Raw genomic sequence first — 27,206 nt, 5'->3', positions numbered from 1 at the left:
GTGTGTGTGTGTGTGTGTGTGTGTGTGTGTGTGTGTGTGTGTGTGTCCACCTGTGTCTGTCTCACCGTTATCACTACAGTGGATTCATTTATGGAACAGCTGACTCAGCTATGGATCCATTTTTTTTCCACAGGTAACAGATTATCATCCACTCATGTCATATGTATGTATATACAGCCCAATGTTTGCCCCGAGGGACTTATCTATATGTGCAGCACATGTCCCCCTCTGTCCTCAGACCCTCACATCACTGTTTGCTGCTTTAAGGGAAACAGGATTTGTCAAAGATAGAAAGAGGCTCACAACAGCACACACCAATCGGCCATGACATGTTCCTGGACTTCACCTCTGCTGTTCAAACCCATTGTCAGGTGCATTTTACTCGGCTGAGTTCATGGTTATGACCGTTCACTCATAGTAAACCAAACTGAGGTGAGCAACCACTGAGATTAGTCAAAAATCTTTGCTTTTATGCAAAGTATTGTCGTACTGTCGATGAAGATTATCCTCACACTTACTGAGTGGGATGAAGAATTTTAGTTGCAAAGATCATATTCAACTTTAATTTTCTGAAAATGAAATGTAAGCTGGGCGTCTGGAAACATGAACCATCTTGGTAATAATTTCAAACAGGAGGAAAGTATAAGAAGTTATAGGGTTGTACTCTAGGGTTGGTTTTATATGTAATAAGTGGGACTTGTGCTACAGGAGGGGATCAGCCTGTAGAGCATATATCATGGAATGATCCACATCATGCTTTTTCATGTTTTACTTTCCTCTGGTAGGTTATATATGTTTGTTTGAGTTTCTAAAAGGTCTACAAAGTTAAAAAGCTCCTCTCCACAGTAAATACTGCTCCTGTAACTCCTGATACAGAAACCCCTGCTCCACAGTGAGCAGCAGGCTGTTAAAGCAGCTGAGCTCCACACACACAGAAGGTAAATGGGAACAAGCAGAGAGGAGGTACAGTAATGGGGGGGCAGGAATTGTGTATCCTGGCCTGGTGCAAATTACCTGTGTTGATTAATAAAGATTCATTGTTTTATTATGATTGTTTAAAAAGCTTAACAAGCCCAAGGCTGCGATGCAGTATTACACGTAAAGGTGTTGTTAAGTATTCATGATGCCCTTTGGATCTGATATAACTCAGTGTGTGTTCCGTACAGTTAAGAGCTGCTGCAGCATGTGGCTTGGTATTGTAATGGACATGGTTGTTTGGGTAAATTAGGCAACACACTGAGACAGATTGAGTTTTTACTCAAGTATATAGGCCGACAATGTGAATTTTGAAATTTAATATCTTCCTTTAAAGAGAAAGGAACAATTTTGAGCTTTATCCTTCAAGCTACCGGTTTAATGGAGGCTCCAGGAAATAGACATAATCAACATACAGTATATGTTCACAGTGCAAATACCAACCACACATCCTGGAGCTGCAGAGCAACACTACAGACAGCTCATCACTGACGTGCTGCACGAGATCTGAACTCTGTTATCTGCTCGTCTGTACCCAGTCCACAGCAGGAGAGGATTACTGTGCATGTGACCCACAAACTGCTGCTGCCTCACAGTGAAACATACTGAATCTATATCTGACATATCCGTCTATTTCATCAAGCATTTCTTTCTGATCATTTCAATTCCCTAACCTTAACCTAAACCCAAACCCAAATATAACCTTTACCCAAAGCTAAATCTAACCTTTTATAACATTTATCTACCTTCATATCTAGTAATTTACCTCATGGGTACTTTCTTTTTGTCCCATATCGAAGACAAGTACCTATAATGTGACTGTGTAAACCCTAAGGTCACCACAACATGAATAATACACACACACAAATGAACACATACAGAAAAAATGCACATACACACACACACAAAACAAAACATTTCCATTAAATTTAAGTTCTGCACAATTGCTTTATGTATGTAAACTTGTACAAGTGAGAGAAGTGATCTTTTATATTCATATTATAACAAAAAAAACAAATGCACTTGTTTTCTTGATTAGATGTAATGATGATGAGCCTGGGAATCGAACCCTCTGGTTAGTGGATGACCTGCTGAACCTCCTGAGCCACAGCCACCTGTAACCTTATGTACAGAGCTGTGTCATGGAGGTGTGAAATCTCTTTATTAGAGTTTTAAAATCTCTTGCTAGAAACATACATAACAGTAATCCTATGATAATAAAAGCATAGCTCAGAGCGGATATATTCCAGTACCTTCACATAAAGGACAGAGCCCCCTAGGCCCTGCTTACACCTTGTTTATGGAGGATACTCTGTGTTTCTATAAAATCAGTTCTTCATGTTTTCTATCATTGACCAGATTTCACATAAAAGGGTGTGAGAAATGGATCTGAGGGAAAAAAGACGGAAAATAGTCTGTGTGTGTGTTTTTCGGATTATAGTCTGGTTCCCACTGTAGACAGACACTTATCATGCATCGACTGTTCCCTCTGGCAGCTTCCTCAGCGCAGCCTCTTCCTTCTAAAATGTCACAAAAGCACCACAGAGGCAGCGCAAAGGGCAACGCAAACCTTCGATTTATTAAACACCAAACAGAGAAGATTGTGATCAGAGCAAAAACTGAATAAAACTTGAATTTCAAAACTACAGGCAAAATGCTGCAGAAGAAATGTCAGCGTTTACTCAGGGCCGCTGGCTCTCGGCACACAGATACAGATTTATTTGCATCATGTGAAAAACACATGGTCGTGTTGCTGCTGCAGCGGCTGCTCGTCAGTGTACTCGTCCTGTTTCTGTCACAGACGGAACTTGATGTTCTGAGCGAGAAAACGTTGACTCAGAAGTTTTAGAGTAAGATAGGGGATCAGATTTCCTGGGTTTACATGAATAAGAACAGGATAAATGTGGATGACGGTGTGTAGACATCATATGATTACGAGTGTCAACATGTGAAATTTCATCGGCACTTCTCATTTTCACACAAAAATCTGAAGATGGAGACAAAGATATTGATCTTGAAACTGTTTTATTGGTGGAAGGTTTAAACGGGCAAAGTCCCAGATGAGGCTCAACCTTCATTTTCAGGATTGTTCATGACCTGCATGGAGAAAGAAAAGCAAACATTCAGTCAACTGCTTCTTAATGCTAATTATTTAACCTGCCAATCTGTGGTAGTTAGGGGAGCACGCTGCAAAGTGCATTAGGTGATTAAAGTAAAAGAGTTTGTATCCTTTAGCTTTTTTCTCAAGTTTTTGTTTTTATTTTCATCACTGACCGAATTCATCCACGTCACGTAGGCAGAAACACGGGTGAAGACCGTGGGCTTCTGGGGAGCGTTGCATCCCAAACCCGACACGAAGCTGGCGACACCGTGGACATACCAAATGTTGTTAAGGCTGCAGCTAAGAGGGCCACCGAAGTCTCCCTATACAGGAACAACAACACAAAGAACACACACAGACATGACATACAGTCTGCACAAGAGTTATTAAAGACACAATGTTCAACGCTGATTATCTTTGTAGGGGTCGCATGACATTTTATACATAGGAATCATAGTGGGGAAACTTCTGCTGATTATGAGTAACACCTGTTTGAACAGGTGTGTTATCAGGTGGGGCTCATGTGAAAAACAGTGTTTTTTTGTTTGAGTGGGTTTTCTCGGCTGGTGAGATAATGGATTAATATTTAACAGGTATAACCCTGGGTTTGCTTGGTTTCTATTTTTTGATCCGTGTACTAAATAGTTTCATACAAGCAGACTCACATTGCACGCCGACTGAGCACCTCCTCCAGCACAGATCATGGTGGTCTTGATGGTGCTGCCCCACCAACCAGCGCTGGTGCATGTCTGATGGTCAACAATGGGAAGTATGGCGTATCTCATCCTGTTGGACATGCTCCCATCAGCTGAGGGTGCACAGAGGAGTCAGTGTCAGATACTGAGTTGCTTCCTGGTTTACAGTCTGAACAATCAATGTGAGAAGCTGCTTGTGACTCACTGGAGATGCGTCCGTATCCGGTGATGTAGCAGTGGCTGTTGTCAGGCAGCATCTCAGCGGAAGAAGGCAGAGCGACCGGCTTCACGTACGAGGTCAGGGAGACGTCCCAGGACAGCCGCAACACGGCGATGTCGTTACTAAAGGTTAAAAGAAATGTGACTATTTGCTTTACTTCAATTCTTCTATTCCATGTATGTCTTATAGTCACTGTAAACTGTGGTCATATTTTCCACAAACATCACCAGAAACATCCTGACCAGAAATTAGTGAGTGACTTTTAAAGAAATAAACTAATCAAACAGAAAATATTATAACATCATTCAATTCTTAAGAATCAGGCCCAGCAAGTTAAATAGTAATGCTGAAGAGTAAATCAGTTAAAAAAGAGTCAGAAGTCATTAAAACCCAGCGTTTATCTCCAATATTCAGTGAAGAAACAAAAGGAAAAGAAGAATGCTAAACAGAGTTTGGTTTATTCATTACAGAGGCAGCTCTTCTGGATCAGGAAGCCGGGGATCATGGGTAATATCCACCGTCCAGTTGTGTCAGTTCAGTGAGTGGGACTAGGCAGTCAGAGCTCCACTCAACGTAAATGTTAAAAAACCTAATCGCTCAGCCCAACATAATTATTCACCACATGTGGCTGCAGAGGGCACTGTTTCTCAGTAAAAGTTACATAGTGTTGCTTTAAATGATATCGGAGGTTTCTACCCAAAGTGTTTAGTCTATAATGGCAGATAATGGAGTAGATTAACAAATGTTCTCACCCTGAGGAGATGCTCTCATTGTTCCAGTCCGGATGGATATAAACACCCATGACATGCCTGACTTGCTCCATCGAGTGACTAATGTCCAGGATAAGATCACCCATGAACGCGCGCACAGAGCCGGAACTGTCACAGCAGAGATTAGTAGTTTTGTTTCCACATTGAAACATAATAGGAACAAAAAAAAAAATCACGTATCAAATTAGAATAATGGAAGGTTGACGGCATTGTGTGTGTTACCTGTACACACAGTGAGCAGCCGTCATGACCCATTTCTTACGGATCAGAGTTCCTCCACAGAAATGGTGATACTTTCCATCCGAGTAGAACTGGAGAGAAACCTGGAGCAGGACTCGCAAAATATTCTCATCAAGACAAAGTCAAATGGAGATTGAAGACCATTTCTCGTATCAGTTATTTTCAGTCTCACAATATCTTTATGAAGACAACACGCTCCAGATAGATCTAAACAAATGTTAAATTATATAGTTTATCAAGCCGATGGATTATATAAGTACATTTTTGCTAAATTAGAAGCCGTACTTTATCTTATGTATTAAGGTTTCATGAAAGTTATTTTTAACTTTCTATATTTTAACTGTGCTAGAAGCTCACTAGTTACACTATTATGTCGTAACTGTGTTTAAAAACGTAATATGGTGCATAGTATGTGGACAGTGGAGTCTGCACAGTGGAGTCTGCACAGTGGTGACCAAGGAGCGGAGCCGCACTACCAGGGTCCCACCAACATACACACTCCACCAATCACAAGTAAATCTCAGCTTTCAATCATGACGGTCCATTCCTGTTTTGTAGCATCAAATAACTACTGAAAAAATTACCATTCACTCTGATAAAAACAACATAAAAGCCACTTAATGTGGTCCATGTCCCATCCACTAACAAGGAGAAGGCGGGTTGTTTATAATCTGAACTGCACTCAGCCACCAGGGGGGGATCCAAAGGATTTGGCTTCACTTTTGGGGATCTGTCCTGTCGTCCAACAGTGTGTGAGGCTAACTGAATGCAGGACGTAGCTTCATATTCAAAGAAGCAACGCATCCAGCTCACAGTAAGAAAGTGTATGACCCCACTCCTCCGTAAAGAACACATTTGTTTAACTTTCTTATGAAGATTAAAGAGAATGTGGTTTCATCTCCTGTCTACTTTGTATATCTTATTGACTGGATCTTGCACCTATACAATTTAATATTCAACGTTCTGCTTGAGTGTGTGATTCTGTGTGATACTGTACCTGCCAGGGCCACGAGTTGTAAGAGGGCACCTCCTCACCTCCCACAACTCTTCCTGCAGCGCTGCTCTCTGCGAAGTTAGACCCAAGCTCTGACTCAGACAGCACTGAGACACACGGGGAAACTCATTATATCATCACCGGAAATATGTCCTTGTGTTTATTATTATCTTCAAAGACAAAAAAGATGTTTTCATCTGTATCGTGTTTTCTTTGCGGCCTTGCCTCACCTGGGGCTGTTAGAGCGGTGAACAGCAGGAACACGAGCATCTCTGCGAGGCCGGTGTGTTTCTAATGGCAAGTCTGATTCTTTTATATCCTGATCTGACCTTCATTTGATGCGGCCCCTCGGCTGAGCTCAGAAAAGCACCTGTCGTCGGTCTCAGACTTTATCACAGTTTGTGATAGTGTGTGACAGCGTGTCGCCATGGCACAGCTGTGGTTGCATAAATGTACTGATAAAAAAAAAAGAGTCTTCTCAGCACAAACAATTTAAAACGAGTTTATTTTTTGCAAAACAAGTCGAAACAAGTGCAAAGACACAGAAGATGAAAACAGGGTTACACGTGCTCTGTGTCCTGCAGCATGGAGGACTCTTGTTTACACCAGGATCTGGAAGAGAGGAGAAGAGATCAGACATCTTAAACAATAAAACGCCATAAATTAACAAGCTACTTAAATGGATATTACATCGCTTTGTACAAATCAGTCATACTGACCGAGTCCATCCAGTCGATGTAGGCGGACACGCGGGTGAAGACGGTGGGCTTCCTGGGAGTATTGCATCCACTACTGGACACAAAGCTGGCAATACCATGGACGTAGTATTTCCCATTAACCAGGCAGTTCAGAGGACCACCAGAGTCACCCTGACAGGAATGAGGATGAATTGATTATATATAAAGATTCAGTCTATACAAATAAAAATAACACAAAGTTGTCTTGTCTTATTGGGAATTACCTTCCAATTAAAAATTAAGTTTATGGTTTAGTTTTTTTCTCTGTCTCAGAGGAGTGGACTCACATTGCATCCAGACTCAGCAGCTCCACCACCACACACCATGGTGGTCTTGAGAGTGCTGCCCCACCAGCTGCTGCTGGAGCAGGTCTTGTGGTCGACCAGAGGAAGATAGGCCTGTTTCAGCTGCGCAGATATGCTACCACCAGCTGGACGCGGCGACATGGGAAAGATAAGTTAAGTTGAGCTGTATGGTAAGAATGCACCCATCGAAACCGACAGCTGCCCAGAGGGATCATGCAGTCAACTCACTGGAGGTGAGTCCCCATCCGGTGACGTAGCAGAGGTTGTTGTGAGGCAGGATCTGGCCCATGGGAGGCAGCGAGCCCAGCTGGACGTAGGAGTTCAGGGTGGCGTCAGCGGAGATACGCAGGAGAGCAATGTCCCACCTGAGGGTCAAATAAATATGTCCTCACATCAGCATGTAAAGCTTGTGAAGGCCTAAGTCTGCAGGGCAATGGACCAAACAGGAGGAACCAATCACAAGTTTGTAACCAGGGAGGACAATTTGTCTCCTGGTTAGACCAATACTTTCTGGAGGTGATGTTTGTGTCCCAATATCAAGTGTCCCAGTTTCAAACATATGCGATTGCACAAACATGTTTTAAGAAATTGATTCGTTTCAAAAATTGTTTCAACAAGGTCAGGACTGCTTTTAAAGTAACACATTTCTCTTTTAAAATGAACAAAAGCATATTGAGTCTTTTTCCAGCTGAAAAAAAACACAATCCTCACCCGTTACCGACGCTGCTGCTGTCCCATCCGGGATGGATGTAAACTTGGACGACATCCATGATCTGCTCTCTGCCACTGTCGCTGTAAAGGTCATGTTCACCGATAACAACACGCCACGTCCTCTGGCTGTAATAAAACAAAATAAAAACACAGAGAAATTCTTATACTATTATATATTATTATAAATATTTTTTTGTATTGATTAGATACATTTTTGACTTAAATGACAGTTAGAGCCTCATGAATTTAATTACAGAATAAATTAAAGACCACAAAACACCATTAACTGATATCTATGTTTGTGTAACTTGACTTTCTAATCAATTAAATGACTCCGGTCTGGTGCGAGACAGTTATAAATGAGAATGTGAGAAGTGCTCTCGTGCTGGTGACACGGAAATACATCATAGCTGGGTCTTAAGATAAGAGTAAGCAATGCATTTTAAACAAAAAAGCTAAATAATGACATTTAAAACGTACACGCCTGAAGAATAGTAAGTCTGGTTTATCATCATATGTTACCTGTCCACACAGTGAGCAGCAGTCATAACCCAGCCTCTCTCAATCAGGGTTCCTCCACATGTGTGGCGGTATCCGCTTCCAGATTTGTACTGAAGAGAGATCTGAAAGTGGAAGAAGCAGACCTTCAGCAGCCGTGTGTGGATGACAGTGGGTAATTCATGAATCTGCGTTTAAACATGGAAGCAGCTCTTGACTTTGTGTTCCAGTAGTTTACCTGCCAGGGCCAGGAGTTGGGTCTGGCCACCTCACCTCCCACCACTCTTTCCAAGCCGTCCTCCAGATACCTGGGCTGGGGCTGGAGATCGGCCAGCACTGGTCAAAGACAAATACAAAGAAAAACATTGTTGTGATTTATATGTGGTTTCCTACAAACCTCACAATGTTGTTTACTTTCCACCAACAAGAGAAAGAAGAAATTAAGGAGGCCTGGATGAACTGGTAGAGCAGAGCATCTACAACTCTTGTGTGTTGACTCAACTTAAACGGATGAGTGACTGGATGACAGGAGAAAAGAGCGACTGAGGCAGAGACAGATGAAAAATGAATGGAAACATATCGCAGTGTGTGGGATGTCACTTTCTTACCCAGGGCTGCGAGACTCGTCAACACCAGAAACCTGAGCATGTCTGCAAATTTGCCTGAATGTTTCTGCAGCTGAGGAACGTCGCTCTCCTTCTTTTATACGTCAAGTCGACCTTCAGCTGGTGCGAGAAACCGTCGAAGTTCTTTCCCCTGTGACAAAGCCAAGTATGCACCTGTGTTGTATCTCACACAGTGTTATCTCAGTTGCTTACCACACACCTCCTGCTTTGACCAGTGGGAAAAGCTCCTGAATGAAGAATGACACACAGACATATACGTTTATCTGAATACCACGAGTCCGAGTGACTCAAAGGTCTAAGAAGGGTTTTATAAACATATCTTTGTTTATGAAAATCCACCACATTATTTCAGGGGATTATTTATAGGAAAAAAAACACACTGACTGAATAACTGTGTAACCAAGTGACAAACATCACAATGAAACCCACAGTTTCCAAAATGACCTTTCAGTGCAGACTGTGTATGTGCATGGAAATTAATATTCTGATGAAATTCAGTGCAAGTTTTTATGGTTATTTACATGACAATAGACTCGACCTGAATGAGACATGAAGAAGCATAGCACATGCTATAATATATAATAATAATCTTTTCCTTCAGCTTTACAGGGATACACCTTCTTCTTGTGACTTGTGACATCATCTGGTTTACTAGAGTAGATGCTTATTCTCTGTCAGTGTTAAGGACCCACGAGTCATTAGAAAGGTTAAAAACAACATTAATGACATCACTGAAGTACTGAGTAAATAAAGACAGGAGCTGGGGAATTTGTCATTAACTAATTATATATACATATATATATTTGAGTCTATTGACAAAAGACATTATTTGTCTGAATCTAAAAATGTAAAAAAATGAACTAAAGCAAAGTCAGTGCAGCAGTTTCAAACACAGAATATTATAAATGTTATTATATATAAGTAAATGTAAATCATTAGGTTATAATTATTTTTTGTATTTATAATAGAAAATAGAGTAGTTTTGGACCAGTCAGAAAATAAATTATTTGTGCATTGATGAAACACAGGACAGTGTTACAGCTCAACACTAGAGGGGGCTAAAGACTAACACGAACATAGAATCTCAATTCCGTCACATACAGGATCTGCACTTCTCAGGAGACTTAACACATGACATCCTGTCCTCGGAACCTAAACTTCATACAAGTCTAGTAAATCTGATGCAGATTTCTGTGTCGCATTTAAATGAGATAAGTGGAAACATTTGAAGACAAAGTCAAAATCTGCGTTCTCAACTGGTGAGATTTCAATCCAGTGTGAGAACTGAGTTCAAGAAGATTTCTCTGACCTCTCTGACACTGAACGATGAAATTACAGATGAATTACTTGATGATGACTGTACGTAGCTGAGTAAAATATAAATATTCATGTATATTTAAGCCATTTATGCGTACTTAACTGGTCATGCTGATTCAAACAATAGGTGTCTGGACAATGGGAAGGCCTGTGATATGTCCCTCTTTTATAAAATAGTCTTTAATTAGGCAGAAAGTCATTAAAACTGTACGGATTTGGGATTATTGCCTTATCGGGCACTTATTAAGATAGCTTGGCTGGCTGGTAATTGAGCTGGCCCCCTGACACACAGGAGAAAAAAAAGGTTCTTATGCAGCCAGACTTCCTGATCAACAGGGGCTTCACATTTTCACTATTTTCACACAGCGCGTCCTCGTCCCCTCCGAACTCCTCGCGCAGCCCTCCACCTCCCCAACCTTCTCCTGCAGAGGCCTGATTCAAACGGGGAGATCAAAGACAGGAAGTGCTGGGGTTGTGTTAATTAAAGATGTTTGTTCTTGATACAGCTTCCTCTCGTTAATGAACAGTCGATTTAGTTCCCATAAAGATGGCTCACATACGCAGGCAGGAAATTGAGATTCAAAAAAAAAAAATTTAATGGGATGCACTGATTGGGTATGAGATATGAAGTCAGGGAGGGTTATCTCCGGGTAACTGTTGATTATGTCAATGTGACACTATTTGAGCAGATCACACTGTGTCGGAGAAAAATCTAACACTGATGCCGATATACATTCATTCATTAATTCTGGCATCCTCTGTAATTAGTGGTGGTGTGTGGAGATGTTTACATTAGAAATCCATGACTTTTTCTGAGGCACGGTGAGTAAAACAGAAAATAAGGGGAATGCGAATTGCGTGAGAAAAATGGAGATATTTGCAGATACCTATCATATGAGGAAGAAAGCTGCTCTGCTGTTGAGCACGAGGACAGTCGGTAAATATTTGCCTTGTATTCCTTCATTGTATTTGTACACAATAAAGCAGTATTAAACAACATTTTTCACCATTTGTGAGCAACAGAACAAGCTGTAATTGACAGTGACACATTATACAAGGACCATATGGGATCAGACATACACAGTCAAACAGACATAAGACACATCATTGTAGGCATGCAACAAAATTACTTTTGGTGACTCTCAATGACCAGCAGTGATAGAAAAAAAGATAAATAAACATGATGAGTATGATTTCCTCAATCCACTATATACGTGGATTGCATTAGAGCGTAGACCTCCGCCAAGGCCCAACAGTCCCCTTAAGAAACCACATTTAAATTCAGTCCTCTAAACATGCCTGGTTTCTTTCATCATGATCAAGGAATTATTATCTGTGAAACTCACAATGGTAAAGAAAGTGCAAATAAACTCCTGGATCTGCCTCCTGATCCGGATCCACACCAAAAGTCAAGAGGTTCTTCCCTGGCCCGCATTGAATTCTTCCTGGTAATCCATCTAGTAGTTTCTATGTAGTCCTGCTAGCTAACAAACAAACATACAAAGGGACAGGGGTGAGAACATAACCTCCTTGGGGGAGAAAATATGTCAAGGCACTTGGATGAAGGAGGTAAACAGCGCAAACAGTGCAGAATAAAAACATATTGCACAATGCATTTGATTTAAAAAGTTAAAAACAATGCAGAGGCAGGTGAGCATAAATGTAATAATAAAACCAATATATATAAACACATATGTTTATACATGTATTGTATATAGAATGACCTGAAACACAAATTCTCTGGTTTATACCAATAACAATGAGCCATTTCAAATCAAAATCGGTTATTAAATTTGAAAATATTGCCGCTGTAAGCAGTGCAGACATTTAATAATTTGATTTATATTTATACATGAAAAAAACTATTTTTGCAATTGCACTTCCTGCCATTCATCTAAGTACAACCTTGATTTACTCAGAGTTATCATTTGACAATATTTTTTCTGTGACCGGAGTTCGACAGAAGGGAAACTATCACAGAGTCATCTGGTTCTCATGGAGCTTTTTATTTTTTGGGCTGTTGATCTCAAATGCAGAAATTTGTCTCTCTCCTTGACCTATACCAACTAAAACACTGCTCCTTCTTTTTACCTTCTCTTCGGGGCTTTGGTGTTATTATGTCAATAAAAGTCTTTACTGTGTGTGGAGTTGCAGCGCTAAATAACTGCGCACCATGGCACTAATCCACACAAACTCCACAGGGACTCACAGCATTAGCACTTTCCCCTGCTATCTGAGGAGGTGTGAAGGGATGCATCAAAGCTGCCATGTGTCCTGCCTGGTGACAGCAGAGAAACTGATCCACTGGGCTGTTTGCAACCTTTAATTGCAATTATATCACAGTGAAAACAATCAATACGTCCTCCTACACACCCTCCTCCCAACCCTTCTCTCACACACCCCCTATCCCTGAGGAACCTCCACCGGCTAACTTTCCCTCTCACGTTTCCTCCCTCTCTCCTTTCACCCTGCCTCTCTTTATATATAAATATATATATATGGTGAAAAGGTACCATATAGGCGGTGGGGGCGATGTGGTTTATGGGGGGCAGGGACGAAGTGGTGCAGCAGCAGTAACCTGCTCCTGGAGAAAGATGATCTGCTGTGGCTGTGAGTGCCTGATTGATCCTGTGGAGTACTGTTCATCCATCTCCGTCCTCCAGCGTGATGCTACTGCGGCTTTCACCTGTGTTGCTGCACGCCTGCTCCCTCTCCCCTGTTCCCCCGTCATGCCCCCGGGCTCAGCTGCCGCCATGCTGCCGGGTCCTGGCCCTCGGCTGCAGCAGTGATAAGCTCTAGTGGAGTGGAAAAGGAGGCTACCGCTCTGAGCCTCCCTCACTGGGTGATGGAGGGAGCTGGAAAGGTGAATAAAGACTGGCTTTCCATGTTGCCTCATCCTTGTCGCTCTGTATGTGGCAGTGGTTAGGTCATTAGGCGGCTTTTAAAATCTGATATTCACTCATTAACTGGGAATTCCCGCCTCGAAAAAATGTTAAGTATCATCACATGAGAAGAAATAAGCTCTTTTGTGAGCAAAAATGTAAAATATTTTGATGAGGTGGATGAATAAGTGTCCATATTGGTATCAGTGTTACATGGACATCTAATCAAAACAGCCTCATACAACTGCCTGTTTTTCATTGCGCTGCACATTGATATCTTTCACTGACTGTCAACGTAATTACACACCCAAGAGACACGGGAGAAAATTGTCTGTCTACAGTATATGACAATTAGCACAATTTCACAGAGAGGCCATCAGTCACTTTGAATAAGTGAGCTGTGAAAACAGTCACTTGTTCATTTGCAGACTAATGTGTCGCTGTTTGAATTATAGGATCCATTCAGACAATCAAAGGTAGCGTCTGTGTTACAGTGATGGATGATGAGTGATGGGCTGGTGGCACTGGGCTGTTTGATGATGTCTGAACATGATCTGACTTTAACAACACAGATCAGACATGAGGCAAACCTCTAATTTGAAAAATCTGCTGTGGGTTCTGTCACTTTTTGCGAGAATGCAATCTCGGAGCTTCACTGGGTTGAGGCGATGTTACAGTCATGCATAACTGGTGCCTGCCTTCATGAACGGGAGTTAGAAAACGAACTTGCACCGCAATAATTTTGAAGAGTCAAAGGAAATGAAGTTAGAAATGTGAGTGAATGGATGGCCACAGTGTTCATGTTCTTGTTATATGATGCACATTATCCAAAGAAGCGGTGGATGTTAAACATGATCATCGTTATATGGAATCAAATAAAAACTCATCTGCTAGTTTCATTTCCTGAGTGTTGCATTTTAAAAGATTTGGATTTATAGTATGATATAAAGCCAGCTGTTGCCATGACGAGGGCCTTAAGGTGTAATTAGACAGAATGGCGTGCTCTCTAACTTGTTGCAACACAACTAACCTAAAGATAAATGGACCATATATTCACTCAAATGGAAGATAAGGTTTTTTAAGGTCTTCCTCTGACTGGCTCACACAGATATTTCATGTGGATTCACTGAAAATTCATGCTGATTTATTTGTGATAAAAGTGGAGGGGTTCTCTCGCCTCTGTTAAATTAATTCTGTCTTACAGGGGTAGCAATGTGAGTTAAAGCTATTGATTGGAGCCCATGTGATCATCCAGCTGCTTTATAAATCATAAAAAGGGAATCTCGGAATGTCTTTATCAAGAAATTTCCTTAAGTCGCTCTCACATCTCATTATTTTAATTCAAAGGTTTATTAGCATTACACATGTGAACATTTTCAACAGGACTTGAAAACTCTGTGTTCTTAATTTTAACCAAAAATTTTTCAGAATAAGTGCATAAGCAGTTTTTATGGTCAGCAGTAAAACATAATTGCTGGTGATTTGATTTTCAATTATCTCGTCAATGAAAAATTATTTCTTTCATGGCATATTAAAGACTAGGTGCCCACTTTGCTGAGCCTGTATCTCATACATGCAGTAGCACAATGCAATTTACTTTACTGCCATCCTCTCTCAAGTAGAACGGCGTACTGTGCAGCGGACCACCAATGAAATAAGAGACCAAGAAAAAGAGGGGGAGTGGGGGGCTCGAGTGAGGCATGCATGTGAATATTTAATTAGCTGTTAATGAATAGAAGTCATTAGGATTAATTCCTCCTTACGGCTAATTCAAATGATCTTTTCCACTCCTCGGGAGAGCAGAGGTTGGTGCGCACAAGACTTAGGTGGCGTTTTCCGTGCTGTCCCTTAATGGGGCTTCAGCTGCGGACAATAGCCAATCATTCAAATTTGTGTAGCGGTAATGAATCAAGTCGTCAGCAAATATGCAATTAGCAGCTATTCTGAGCAGCTTCTTTTGCTCATAAAGATTATAAAGAAGTGGTGCGACAATTGGGTTATACCTTCTAAAATGAAAAACTTAAATGTGGCCACGGTGAAAGAGGATCATGCCTGCGAGCCAAAACGTATGCAACATCACATTAAGCATTTCATCGCTTTTGCCCGGCGCCTCCATTTGTTAAAATGTCAACACAGTAAATGTAAAATAAATGTAAAGGTCTCGATTTACCAGCTCTCCAAATATCTCCAGACACTCATCTTGGATCGAGCCCGAGGCTGAGAGCACACAAAGTTTGTGAATGATGATTCCAAAACTTTTCCTCCACGGGCGCAGGATCAATCTTGCTGCAGAGAGACCCGATGCTGTATTGAACTGGAGACACAGATAAATAACCCATGTTCAGACCCAATCAACCACTCTAACAGGTGCAGGAGTGGCGGTGGTAAGATGACACTAGACCTCCACATCCACAAATTGCTTTCCACCATGTTCTTCATCTGTGCCAACCACACACTGATATCAAAGTGAGTCTAGATGTAATGGCAATTCCTTTAAAAGAGTAGTATAGACTTAGTGACTGAATGAATGCACGTCAAGTATTAGATTATAAGGTGATTTCCTACCTACGCAACCATCACTCGATCATTTGGCTTGTGAATTCGTTCTGCAGGCAATTCCCTCAAGAGCCGGACTTGGCAATTGCCTACATGAAAAAACAGATGCGTGGAGGGTTGTAAACTTTCTGCTGAGCGTTAGCAGCCTGACATGATTTGCTCTTGAAACACATACTGCGGGGACCAAAAGGCTGAGACCACTCTCTCTAAATGGGAAAGTAGGAGCGGAATAACACGTTACAGAGCCGAGGAAGTAGAGAAACACCCTGTGAAAGTTGCATACGATTAAGTATAACATCACTTTACGGAGACGGTATCTTGTTGAACTGCATCACAAAGAGCTCAACAGGAATATCAAGGCTTTCCCCTGCTTTCAATAAAGGCGTCCTTGACTGATAATGATGATTGCCCAGTAGGATAGTACCCATTTGTCTGGGCTGGGACCTGCAGATACTCATTATTAGATCCAACGACCATCTGTCTGTGAAGGCCTTGTCTGTCACCCTTTTGATGATGTCATGCCCTGGACCAGTGCCGGAACAACAGTTGCTTGGAAGCAGGTTCTGGGTGTGGGCTTGAAACGGACTTAAATCATCGGGGTCAAGAGCCTCTTGCTCCGTCTGTGTCCCGCTTGCCTGACGATAACTAAAAAGACTTGTCAATGGGACCCCAGAGTGTGTTCGTATCCCCTGCCAGCTCCCTGTGAGCGGGTTGGCACACCACGTAGCCTTGGCCAAAGTAAAAGCCAGTCAGCGTGGAGTGAGCAGAGAGGACACAAGAGAGGAGAGGAGAGATTTACTCTCGCCAATCGTGTAATCCCAATGAAATATTAAAGGAGACTTGACCTCACAAACTGTTATGGAGACAAACCTCTTGTTTCCCATGTGCCAGCATGAATCAGTTTTCCATGTGAGAGCTCTACCCTACACTATGTAATAAACTTTACAATATGCAGATCAGTATTGACACAGATTGCATTATTTAGCAGTTAGCTAATAAGGTGTGAGAAGCTAATAATCGACCCTTAGCTTAGCCCCATTCCTTTCAGTGAACGCCCCGGCTATCATGCTAGCACGTACTGCAGTGTGCTTGCAAAGATACCAACAGCAGATTTACAACTCAGTTCTGAGCCAGTGTTAGGGTCATTTTTTAAACGGTTGTTCTTCGGTTTTAGCAGGTTTTCAGTGGGAAAAGAAGATTTTTCATTTCTATCTGATGACTCGGTTTCATCGGCTGAAAGGCAGACAGCCACAGTCAGATATTATCAGCTGTAGGCTGCAGCTCGCTAATGAATTAAGCTAGCAGTAACTCAGTGGGAAACAGATGGGAAAAGCGACATGAGGACAAAACAGAAAACAACAAAACAGAATTACAGGGCAACACATAGATTAGGTTTATTCTTCATTGCGCTCATATTTTAATGCAATATTTTTCACTTTTACAAGGGAAAAGGCTGAGAGGATGGGGACTAGCCGAGCATCTATAGCAAGTTGACAGTTCTAGGATTGAACAGGGTTTTCTGTTGTAGTAAAACAGATTTTTGATTTTATATTATGAACAGCCACTGAAAAGGCTTTTGCTTTTGGATATTTTGGAGTTTTGAAAAGTGAAGAAAACATGCCTAATGGTAGATGTTGATGAATAATCACAGGAGTTTGGAAAATGGTTTGTTGCAAAAGCTGCCACACTGGAACAAGACCTCCTTTTGGCTGCCATCACAAGTACATAAACACGTGCACTGACCAATCATGACAGAGGCTGTTGACATTGTTGTTTACAGCAGTAGACATGGAAGATAAAAGCAAATAACCCCAAGAAAAAGGAATCATCATCTTTGAGGGAGCACACAGACAGGAACATCTGTTTTTTATATTTATATGTCTTTGAGGAACCATACAAAAAGGAATAGCTGCCATTATTGTATTTTGTTCCTGCTTGTTCACAGTGGCACTTTGTGAGACCACCCCCGTCCCTTCTAACTCTTATGTCATGCATTTAAAGGCTTGGTTTAAAAAAAATGCATTTGGTCTTCCCTATGACTAACAATAATTACTCCTGTATTTACAACAAGTATCGATTCAAATAACCGTTTTATATGATCAGTGTAACAAAAATAAGATTTAGTTTTTGTCTGTAACTGTATATAAGACCATACATCCTATTTGGGAGTCAAGGCTCTTTCCAATTCTGTATTTGACTTTTTGCAGCAAAGCTTCACAAATTGATCATGTTAAGATGTTGTGATAAAATACGAAGGAGAGAGACTTACAGGAAAGACAGGCTGTTCTTCCAGAAAGTTAAATATCAATCTGAAACCACAAGAAAAAGGAAAGACAGGCAGCTGAAATCATGAGACAGGACAGGACCCGCATTTAAGAGGGATTTGCTGCTGCTACTCCTGTCATGAAAAGTAATGTTTTAATCTAGTCCAAATGGTTCTCGATGGTGTAGTAAACAGCTGAATCATTTGTGGGCCAGGAGGTGGAGGACTACAGTTGGTTTTTGTAAAGTTCATCTTGCCTATCTGTACAAGACCCACACATTTTTACCCTACCTCTTACTTGATAATCTGTTAGTATAATCAGGTCTTCCTCCTTTCATGGAAAATCTAATATTTCTTTTCAACTTCTGAGCTTTCAAGATGTCCTTTGTAAAAAAATAAAGAGCCACTTTCATGGTGCCAGTGGATGGAAATATATTCATGAGGAGGAACGCTGAAACAGAGCTGAACAGCCTGTAAAGAAAGCAGCATAAAGCGATGACCGTCAGACAGGCCTCTTCATCCAGGTTCCTCTGAGGAGCGTTACAACATCAGTCTTCAAACTAATGCAAGTGGACAGAAGTATCATCTCAGTAAGCAACTACATCATCACCGTGGCATAGACAACTATCATAAAACCTAAATTTGGCTAAATGAACAACCCAGCACCTGCTATCAAAGTTCACCTCAGTAATTCAATATCTATTGTAATATCAAACCCATGTGTGTCACCGCTTCTACCCAGAATTCACATCACCTGACTAGATCAGAGCGTGGCTCATCTTCCTCGCACTGCTTGCTGATCAATATGAGATGCAGGCTTTATAGACGACTGCCACGTTGTCACAGTCAATACTATGGCAAATCGCAATTATGGACGCATTATGAACAATTTCATGGGTGAGCTCCCCTCGCATCTTGGCAATATGGTTTCTATGACAGATTTGGCACTGGCACTCTTGCGACACATCTGCCTTATTGCCTATGTTTGGCTTACTCACTCACTCTGACATACTTGGATGTTCCACTCAGTCAGCGACATAGAATTGGTCAAGGGAGAAAATAGATTTGTTTGGGGATTTGTGTGAGTCTGTGTAAAATAGTGTGTATGCATGCATTGACACTCGATATGAAATCATAAATAATGGGTTTCTTTGGATTTCTTTTTTAAAATTAAACTAGAGTCCCTGTGTGCCATATGTGCTTCCACCACCAGCTGCCAAAATGCCTCTGGTTTGTAGATGATGATCAGCTTCAGAAATGCACTGAAATGCGAAAACAACTTTGCCAAAGCTCTGCATGGTGGAGAATATTCCTTTTTTTTTTATTAATGCTGAACAATTCAAAACCAATTCCACTTCCTCTTGTAAATTCTCTCAGAACTAGGGTGAATTTAACAATTATAACCCAGATAGATTAACGCACTGTGCTTCTCCTGTACATAATACAGGCAACGTTTGGTTGCCGATTTACTTTACAAAATAAACATAGTAACTTTCACCGGTAGAAAGTAATACTTTGTGCTAGCTAGTTTTTTATCCATATCAGCTAGCTTGGACACCATCATAAAAAAGCAATGGAGATAAAGATAACAATTAATTTGGGAATTATATACGGAAAAAGCACCTGCTCAGTTCTCGTGTCTCATTGGCTTCCACGATCATGTGACACGAGCCAACTTAACATGTTACATCTGTTTTGTCACAAAACTTCCAACGACTGAAAACGTTTGGAAGTGATGCAGCCACCCATGTTTTGTACTTATTGATATTTTTTAAATGGAATCAATACCAAATGAGTAGCTTGTGAGTATCAAAGTATCGATCCCGTACAATCCATCCGCCCAGAGCTCAGAGGAACATAAAAAAAAAAGCAATGGTACTAAAGGCAACTATGAATTTTTGAATTACAAATGGATAAAAGTTTATAATACAAAACAAAGAACCCCTGACAGAACTAAAGTTGGTCAAGTTATCCTGTTATAGTTTTTATCAATTGTCTTTCAAAATGCACTCTTTATTTTTGTCCCTAGGGGCTTCCATACTTGAGCTACTCTACTGACTTAAGTTAACGTACGAAAGTCGCCATTTTCTTAAAATGTAAAGAGAATTTAACGTTAAAAACCAGGTAGTTTAACGCATTGTGCTTCTCGTGTACGTGACTACAGGCGACGTTTTGTCCACTATTTACTTTACAAAATAAATAAATATAGTAACTTTCACCGGCAGAAAGTAAAAAACTAGCTGCTAGCTAGTTTTTAAACATCTTAGCTAGCTGGACCAGAGGAGCAGGGGGTGAGTTAACATACATATTGTGTATTTATATATATATAACTGTGTGTTTTAGTACAATATGTCTCCTGGGTGGAGGCTGAGACTTGTCGGAGTGACACCGACGCTGGACTTCGTCACCCGGTGGAGAACACACGTCGTCCTATCCGTGCTCTCTCCTGTCCGGGGGCGAATTTAATTGATCCGGGCAAACCGCGAGGTGGCTTCCCCCTGAATCCAGAGCGCCGAGGCTTCTCTGTGGAACCAGGATTTTATCCCACATTGGCCATTGTTTGATTTCTCCCCACAACACTCGCACTGGAGGAGAAACCAACCGGCACTGAGGGACGAAAACCGGCCAATTATCCCCGCATTGTTGTGGAGGCAGCAGCCCTGAGGAGGGGATGGATGCGGGCGGGCGAGCGGAGGCGCACCGAGGCGGCGGCGGCAGCAGCAGCGGGTCTGTGACGGAGCGATCTCCTCTGTGATGCAGCTGTGGACTACGCGGGACGTCGGCAGCGATTAAACCGCTAAAAGGAGGCGAGGAACCAGCGGGTGTTTGTCATTGTGCACACGTGTTGGGGGTCGACGATGAGCGGGGGAAGCCGTGTATCCAGCAGCAGCAGCAGCAGCAGCCTCCTCCACGCCGCACACAGGGAGCATCGCACCGCCGCTCCGCTGCCTCTGTGAATCAGATTGTCTTGTTCTTCCTCGCCGCGGTGATCCGTCATGTTCTCTCCCTGCACAGCCTGATCTTTTATTAGTACTATTTTTTTTTTTATTGTCGCACAGACCTGCCCGGTGGTTTTTCTGCGTGAAACCCAACATCAACTCTGTGGTATTACGGGGAAAGTGTGCGAGGAGAGGACATCTGTCCGTGCGCGCTCCACACCGGGATAATTCATCGTGGAAGTGTGACCCCCTCCTCCTCCTCTTCCTCCTCCTCCTCTTCCTCCTCCTCCTCCTCCCCTCCCTCCTCAGCCGAGGTACCGCACATGCTTTTTCCCCCCACCTTCACTTTTTGTGTGTTTTTGTGTACGCTGGAGGTGTTTTGAGGAGATCTGGCGTAAAATGCGTAAAAGGCTGCCAGTGACGCAACATCTCACACGGGCTGCATGAGAAATACATGCGTCGCAGGGCGTGAACTTGCAGACACTAACATCCTTTACCATTAGTAAAGCATCTGCTTATCTATAAAGGCTCCTTCTGCAAAACCCCCTTCCCCAGCCACCCAGCCACCCGCCATCCCCCTGAATTCACCCAAACTCATCATCATGGATCTCAAAGCGGACTCGGAGGACATGGACTACAAGCGACCGGCTCCCATAGAAGTTTTCGCCAGCAGGTCCACGCTGCACGGCATCTCGCACATGTTCACCTACGAGCGGATGTGCATCAAGCGCAGCCTGTGGATCTTGTTCTTCCTGGGCTCCCTGAGCGTGCTGGTGCTGGTGTGCGTGGACCGCGTGCAGTTCTACTTTCAGTACCCGCACGTCACCAAGCTGGACGAGGTGGCGGCCCCGATGATGGTGTTCCCCTCGGTCACCTTCTGCAACCTCAACTCCTTCCGCTTCAACCGGGTGACCCGCAACGACCTGTACCACGCCGGGGAGCTCCTTGCCTTGCTCAACGGCAGGTGTGTGTGTGTGTGTGTGTGTTCACTTCCCCATTGTGCTTCACACTGTGCGTTCAGAGCTGCCACATGGAGCAGCTCTACCTGTTGGTGTATGCATGTCTTCCACAGATAACTCCTCATCTTTGATTTCCTGCCATGGAATTACCCAGCCACCTTTAACAGCCACTTTCTTCCAACATGCACGATAAAACAAACTCATATTCAGCACACACACACACATACACATATACACACACACACTCACACACACACACACACACACACACACACACACACACACACACACACACACACACACACACACACACACACACAAACAAACAAACAGAGACACACTGCCTGCTTGGATGATAAGATTTCTCCTCAGGGAAAACCCATCTGTGAGGATTTAGCAGTTGTTGATTTGGGATTTGATCGTGTCCAATGCACAATACCAGGCGACCGCGATAAGACCGAAACATTTGGGTGAAGCGGTACATATTTAATTTGGGTACATTCTTCTGCAGTTATCCCAAAGCTGAAGACCAATAGATGACTAATTCCCTGAAACTCCCTCTTTAGCTATAGTAAACAGTGTTGATGCTTTATTTGTAAGGCCCAGCAGTTTAAATCTCTAAGGTAAGACTGAATGTGGAACTTTGGGTTTAAGCTTGGTGGAAATGCAACTTTATAGATGCACTGTAATGTCTGAAAAGTCTCAGGTGAAATCCTAAATGTCACATGGAAGTGCCAGGAAGTGTTTTTACACCTGTGTCACAGGTTGTTGCTGCAGACCGCTGAGAGATGTTCGGACATGTTGAATCTTTCACGGGTCTGTGTGAATGTGAACTTGGACTTGACATTAGCCTGAGGTGAGAAGGGGTTGAAGGGTGTTTTCTGAGAGTGTGGAAGGCAGCATTAGAACTGATGATTTAATAATGTGGTGACATTACAGATCCTGTCTGCTGGAATCCACATTGCACATGTAATCTGCTGTGTGTATGAAACCCTATCTAACAACATGAAATGTACCCCCTAACATCAATTATTTGAAATATGTTGATACAGTTTTTAATTTGAAAGAGTGAGCAGGAACACATTTTTATCACAGATCATGTGAATCCCACAGGTAACTGATAATGGAGGAGCTATTTCTAAGTGGTTATAAAATGATGACGAAGAAAAGGCCGCCGGTGCATTTCTTTGCTTCATCATTTTACAGTCCATGTGATACGCATACCTCAATATTGGATAAGTAGATGAGTAGATTTTTAAATCCCCTGCCGACAAAGTGCAGAGAGACGTGTGTGATTCACAGCTGCCATCCCCTCCCTTTACGCTCCTTGTTTTCTGCTGTGCTTTGATCATTCAGTCTTTTTTCGGCAGCCGTGACAAGCTCACTGCCGTCGATATTCAAACTTCTGACTTTAAAATGTCCTCACTTTTTCTTTTCCTAAGCCACCCAGCTTATTCTGATCACGTTTAGCAGCGCAGTACAGATGACCGTCCTCCACTCCATACTCGCAGCTAAAGCCGTGTGAAATTCACTCACACACACAAACACTGCTCACTGCCCTTATGCAGAAATAAAGGCTCCAACACATAAATGCGTCTAAAAACGTTTTCAACACATTATTCAGTGTATTTTTATCATATTGATCCACACAGCTCTGCAGCCTAAGGCACAGCTGGAGTGTGCTACATGCTAGAATGACATAAATTCAATTTTCCCATTTTCATACTGAATATCGCTGCTCCGTGACCTCTATATATGCATCCATATTACAGGTGATAACCTTACAGGAAAGAAATGGATTCCATTGCTCGGGGCTGCAGTTCGAGAGCTTTATGGTGTAGATTTCAACCAGTGTCCCTACATCCTACGTGGATTCATTTCTCTGTGTTTGCACAGACTGTTGTAATGGCAAACCATTAAAATATCTACATGCTGAATTTACTAGTGCAGGTCCAGCCAGATATCCCGGATGAAGTGAGATGTGAAAAGCATAAGGGCAAGAGCAGTGAATATTGAAGAGGGAGGACACAGAAAAAATGAAAGCAGTGGCACTTGCTCCAAGTGACTTTGGAGCGAGCTGGCTTCTGATGGAGGGAGGGGACTATAGAGGCAATTAACTTGTGTCTCGTAAGCTTGTGATGAACAAGTCTTTATCCCTGTGTAATTAGTGCTGTTTGTTAAGCTACAGAGTTGTGCCGCTGATTAACACTCTGGCTCACTGTTCCTAGCCCCCTTTCTTTCCTTACACGAGCCACACACCCCTCTACTTCCTCTACAGATCGGTTCAGTACGTGATATTTTCTTAAATTATTACAAAGCCAGCTTTGTTGGTAGGTCAGTCTCTCACAGTCCAGAGGTAGAAAAGATACTGTGTGATAAGGACTTTAGAGTAATAACAGAAGAACTTGAATCTAACTTGTAGATAAAGAAGTTCTCAGGGTTTCCTCTTTTAAATTAAACATTGATTGGGTGGAAAACACTTTAGTGGCAAACTTCTAGATATCAGGCAGCGTGCTGTTGCCTTTGTTAGAAAACGGTAGAAGAAAAACAAAGTGCTATGCCACTGTGAGACGGCGTACATCACTTTGTCAGGAGGAAGCAGCGGTATCACTGATGCCAGGCTGTCTTAGATACTATGAAATTCATAGCTGAACTGTGAGTAACTTCACCTTAACTCCACTCCCGCAGTCTCCATGCAAAAAGAAAAAGCAATCCAAAAAAAAAAACAGATCCCTTTTTTCTTATTGTTTTTGCCGGTTGGAGTCACACTTGGTAGTGCGGAAAATTACGAGTAAATTGCTCAGTTTTATTTGTATTGTGTTGCAATGGCAATTATATGATAATTAATAAAAGAGAGGTCACTTTGGAAGTAGGTGTTGGTGATGTAGTTCATGCTGCCAAAAAAGCGTTGAATCAGCTCATGAAAGTCAGAGAAGCGAGTCCTGTGCTTGCACAGTTCTCAAGCTTTAACATGTTTCCTGAGCTTGCAAACATGCTGAAAAGTCACATAAGCAGTGTGTGAAGTGCCACAAAATGTGACACTCGATAACTTTGACCGTGTTATCTGCCTCAGCAAGATCACAGCTCCTAACCAGGATTTGACTGGTGTAAAGACAAAAGTGCTGGGGAGAGAATGGAGGGAAGCCAGATCATTATGCAGATAACAGAAAAGCAGAGTGATGCCTCTAAAGCGGATTTTTCGGCTCATTTTTATTCATCTTGTCTTTTGTAGTAATTGTGTTCCAGAGAGAGGATTACCAATGGACAGACATAAGTAGGCAATTTAGTATTTATTAAGGTTTTTAACAGATCAAATGTGAGTTCTTTAGTACTGAAAATCACTGCCAATTGGGCACTGGTTCCTACTGGACCGAATCACCTCTCAGAGATACACTGTAGGTGCCTCATTTCGGTGCCTCAGCAATGTACTGAAATAGTCGCCCTGCTTACAGATGATATAAACCTCATGTGCCAAGTTAACAATACATTGTGGTTGCAACACACTCTGTATATGGCTCTGGTAGCACGTACAGTTAGCTAGTAGCTACCTCAAACTCTAGTCAACAAAATGCCTATAGCTCAATGGTCACAAGTGTGGTTTGTGTGAACCCATAGCAAGCCAATCAGCAGGCAGTGTGGGCATCCATGGCCCCTGCAGCCAGGAGTAAATTGATAACATATTTGTAGTTTTATATTTAAGTTAAGTGTACTGTAAACAGTTAATAGATAATATGTTAAATTTCAATGTCTGATTTGCCTTAGAAATACAAAAGCCGTTCTTATCTTGAGCGTTTTTTTAAAGAAAAAAGCATTGTTTAAGCACCGGTACCATTTTTTAAGAATAGATTTAGCACCGGGACAAAACCCAAACGATACCCAACACTAGTGATAAGTGTATTTTGCTGCTTTTGTTTGTTTATGCAGTTGCTCATCAGTATAATATACTTGTGTTTGGGTTCACCCCACCTCTCAGTGGCACTTGATTGCATTTCTATGATCTTGTCCAGAATGGCAGTGTGTGCTGCATTGCCATTAAGATGTGATTGTCAAAACTCTGCCACCAGGAATCATTCCAGTTATTGCATTTTCAAGGACACTGCACAAACAATACAGTCCTCGTTAGCGTATGACTTCAATTAGTGCTTAGTGGATAATTACCTGATATTATATCAAGATGTGTTCATTGTTGTGTCACACTGCCTTGAGATGTTAACACATCTTAATACAATTTCCAGTGGAGGAATATTGTTTTTTTGATTATATAAACATGTATAAGTGAGTAAGTGAAGTTTTGACAAAGTACAGTTTTATGACAACATTTTCACCGTCAAAGTTCAATCAGCAGTTGCTCTTGCACCCTCGCTCCTCTCATTAGGCGCGAAGTGATGCAGATGTTCCTTCATTCGTTTTAGTCACCACAAGAAAATTAAAGTGGTTGTGGCCCGTAATCCAATTTAGCCTCCCCCGCCCCTATGTAGCGAGTTTGCTGTGATTGCTTTAGGGAGCAGTGGCAGGGCAATATTAAAAATCTACCCATATTATTGTGATTGTATGCGCTTCAACTAAAGCCTCCTGACTCGGGGATCTGAGCACAGCGTCTTAAGTGCTCTCCTGGCAGCTTTGTGTTGCCTATAAGACACAGGCTCAGGATAAAATTCAATTAAGTTCAGTATATACAACATCAGGCCGTATCTTCTTATTAGACTTAAGCATGACAGTATCGTGATGCAGTGCCTGTGTGGGCGAGAAGTAGTTTCGAGCTGAGATTTTTCTTTTGCCATCAAACATCACACATCTTTTCCGTGATTTAATCTGACCTGTCATTTACAGAGCTGTGTGTTTTCAGTCATTACCATTCGTGTCACTTCCAAACAGCAGCTAGTAATAGCTGGTTTGATACCAGCAAATATTGAATTTTCAATAAATGTCCGTATTGGGGTAAGACAATGGTGAATGAGCCCTGCAGTGTTTATATTAATTTGCAGTTTTATGAGCTGTATTTCTGTGGTGACGTTCCTGGAAATAATAATGTGTTCTGCTAATGTAATCTCGATGAGCAGATATCTGTATATGAATGCTGAATACTAAATTGCTGTCAGACAGTAGTTGGTTTGTTCTGAAATCACTGCTAAAACAAATAATCCCTACTGCTGCAGCTTCACATTAAAAGCATTTAACTAAAACAAAACACAAGTCAACTTTTGTTATGAAGTAGTCACAGGAAATGCCATGTGTTTGTCAGCTTGGCGCTTACTGCTAATGTTAATCAAAACTTCATCTAAGACAACGGCCATTTTCATCATTTATTTGACAGCAGATCAGTTCAAATCTTTGTAGGAAGTAATGGAACAAGAAGGAGCAACCACAGTGAGCCGGGCTGTAGGCGACACCCTCACTGCACACATCCATTACCCATTA

The 27,206-nt window shown here is 42.0% G+C and overlaps 2 protein-coding genes and 1 long non-coding RNA gene across 3 annotated transcripts in view; 1 reads left to right on the top strand and 2 right to left on the bottom strand.

Annotated features, from left to right (window-relative positions):
* Positions 1-2,981: 2,981 nt before the first annotated feature.
* LOC117761224 (transmembrane protease serine 9-like) lies at positions 2,982-9,040 on the bottom strand. Its single transcript, XM_034584920.1, has 16 exons — positions 8,855-9,040; positions 8,485-8,582; positions 8,271-8,371; positions 7,749-7,874; positions 7,266-7,402; positions 7,020-7,162; positions 6,715-6,864; positions 6,602-6,607; positions 6,226-6,286; positions 5,999-6,102; positions 4,984-5,084; positions 4,744-4,869; positions 3,977-4,113; positions 3,742-3,884; positions 3,250-3,399; positions 2,982-3,072 (listed from the first exon to the last, which is right to left on the bottom strand). Exons 1-16 carry the CDS (start codon positions 8,892-8,894, stop codon positions 3,043-3,045), a joined length of 1,653 nt encoding a protein of 550 aa, XP_034440811.1. The 5' UTR covers positions 8,895-9,040; the 3' UTR covers positions 2,982-3,042.
* Positions 9,041-12,080: 3,040 nt separating this feature from the next.
* On the bottom strand, positions 12,081-20,883 carry LOC117761345. The gene is made up of 3 exons (XR_004613817.1): positions 20,733-20,883; positions 20,493-20,650; positions 12,081-15,385 (listed from the first exon to the last, which is right to left on the bottom strand). It is a non-coding gene; the product is annotated as an uncharacterized LOC117761345 (long non-coding RNA).
* The window catches only part of asic1b (acid-sensing (proton-gated) ion channel 1b), a 148,308-nt gene continuing 141,311 nt past the window's right edge, over positions 20,210-27,206 (top strand). Inside the window, exon 1 of the mRNA XM_034585147.1 lies at positions 20,210-21,793. Within this exon, the coding sequence (XP_034441038.1) occupies positions 21,432-21,793 (362 nt within the window). The 5' untranslated portion in view covers positions 20,210-21,431. The remainder of the gene's footprint in view (positions 21,794-27,206) is intronic.

This window comes from Hippoglossus hippoglossus, chromosome 5 (genome assembly GCF_009819705.1).
Source record: "Hippoglossus hippoglossus isolate fHipHip1 chromosome 5, fHipHip1.pri, whole genome shotgun sequence".
Lineage (NCBI taxonomy): Eukaryota > Metazoa > Chordata > Actinopteri > Pleuronectiformes > Pleuronectidae > Hippoglossus > Hippoglossus hippoglossus.
Note: the sequence above shows the minus strand (reverse complement) of the source record. Positions and strands in the feature narration are given on the sequence as shown.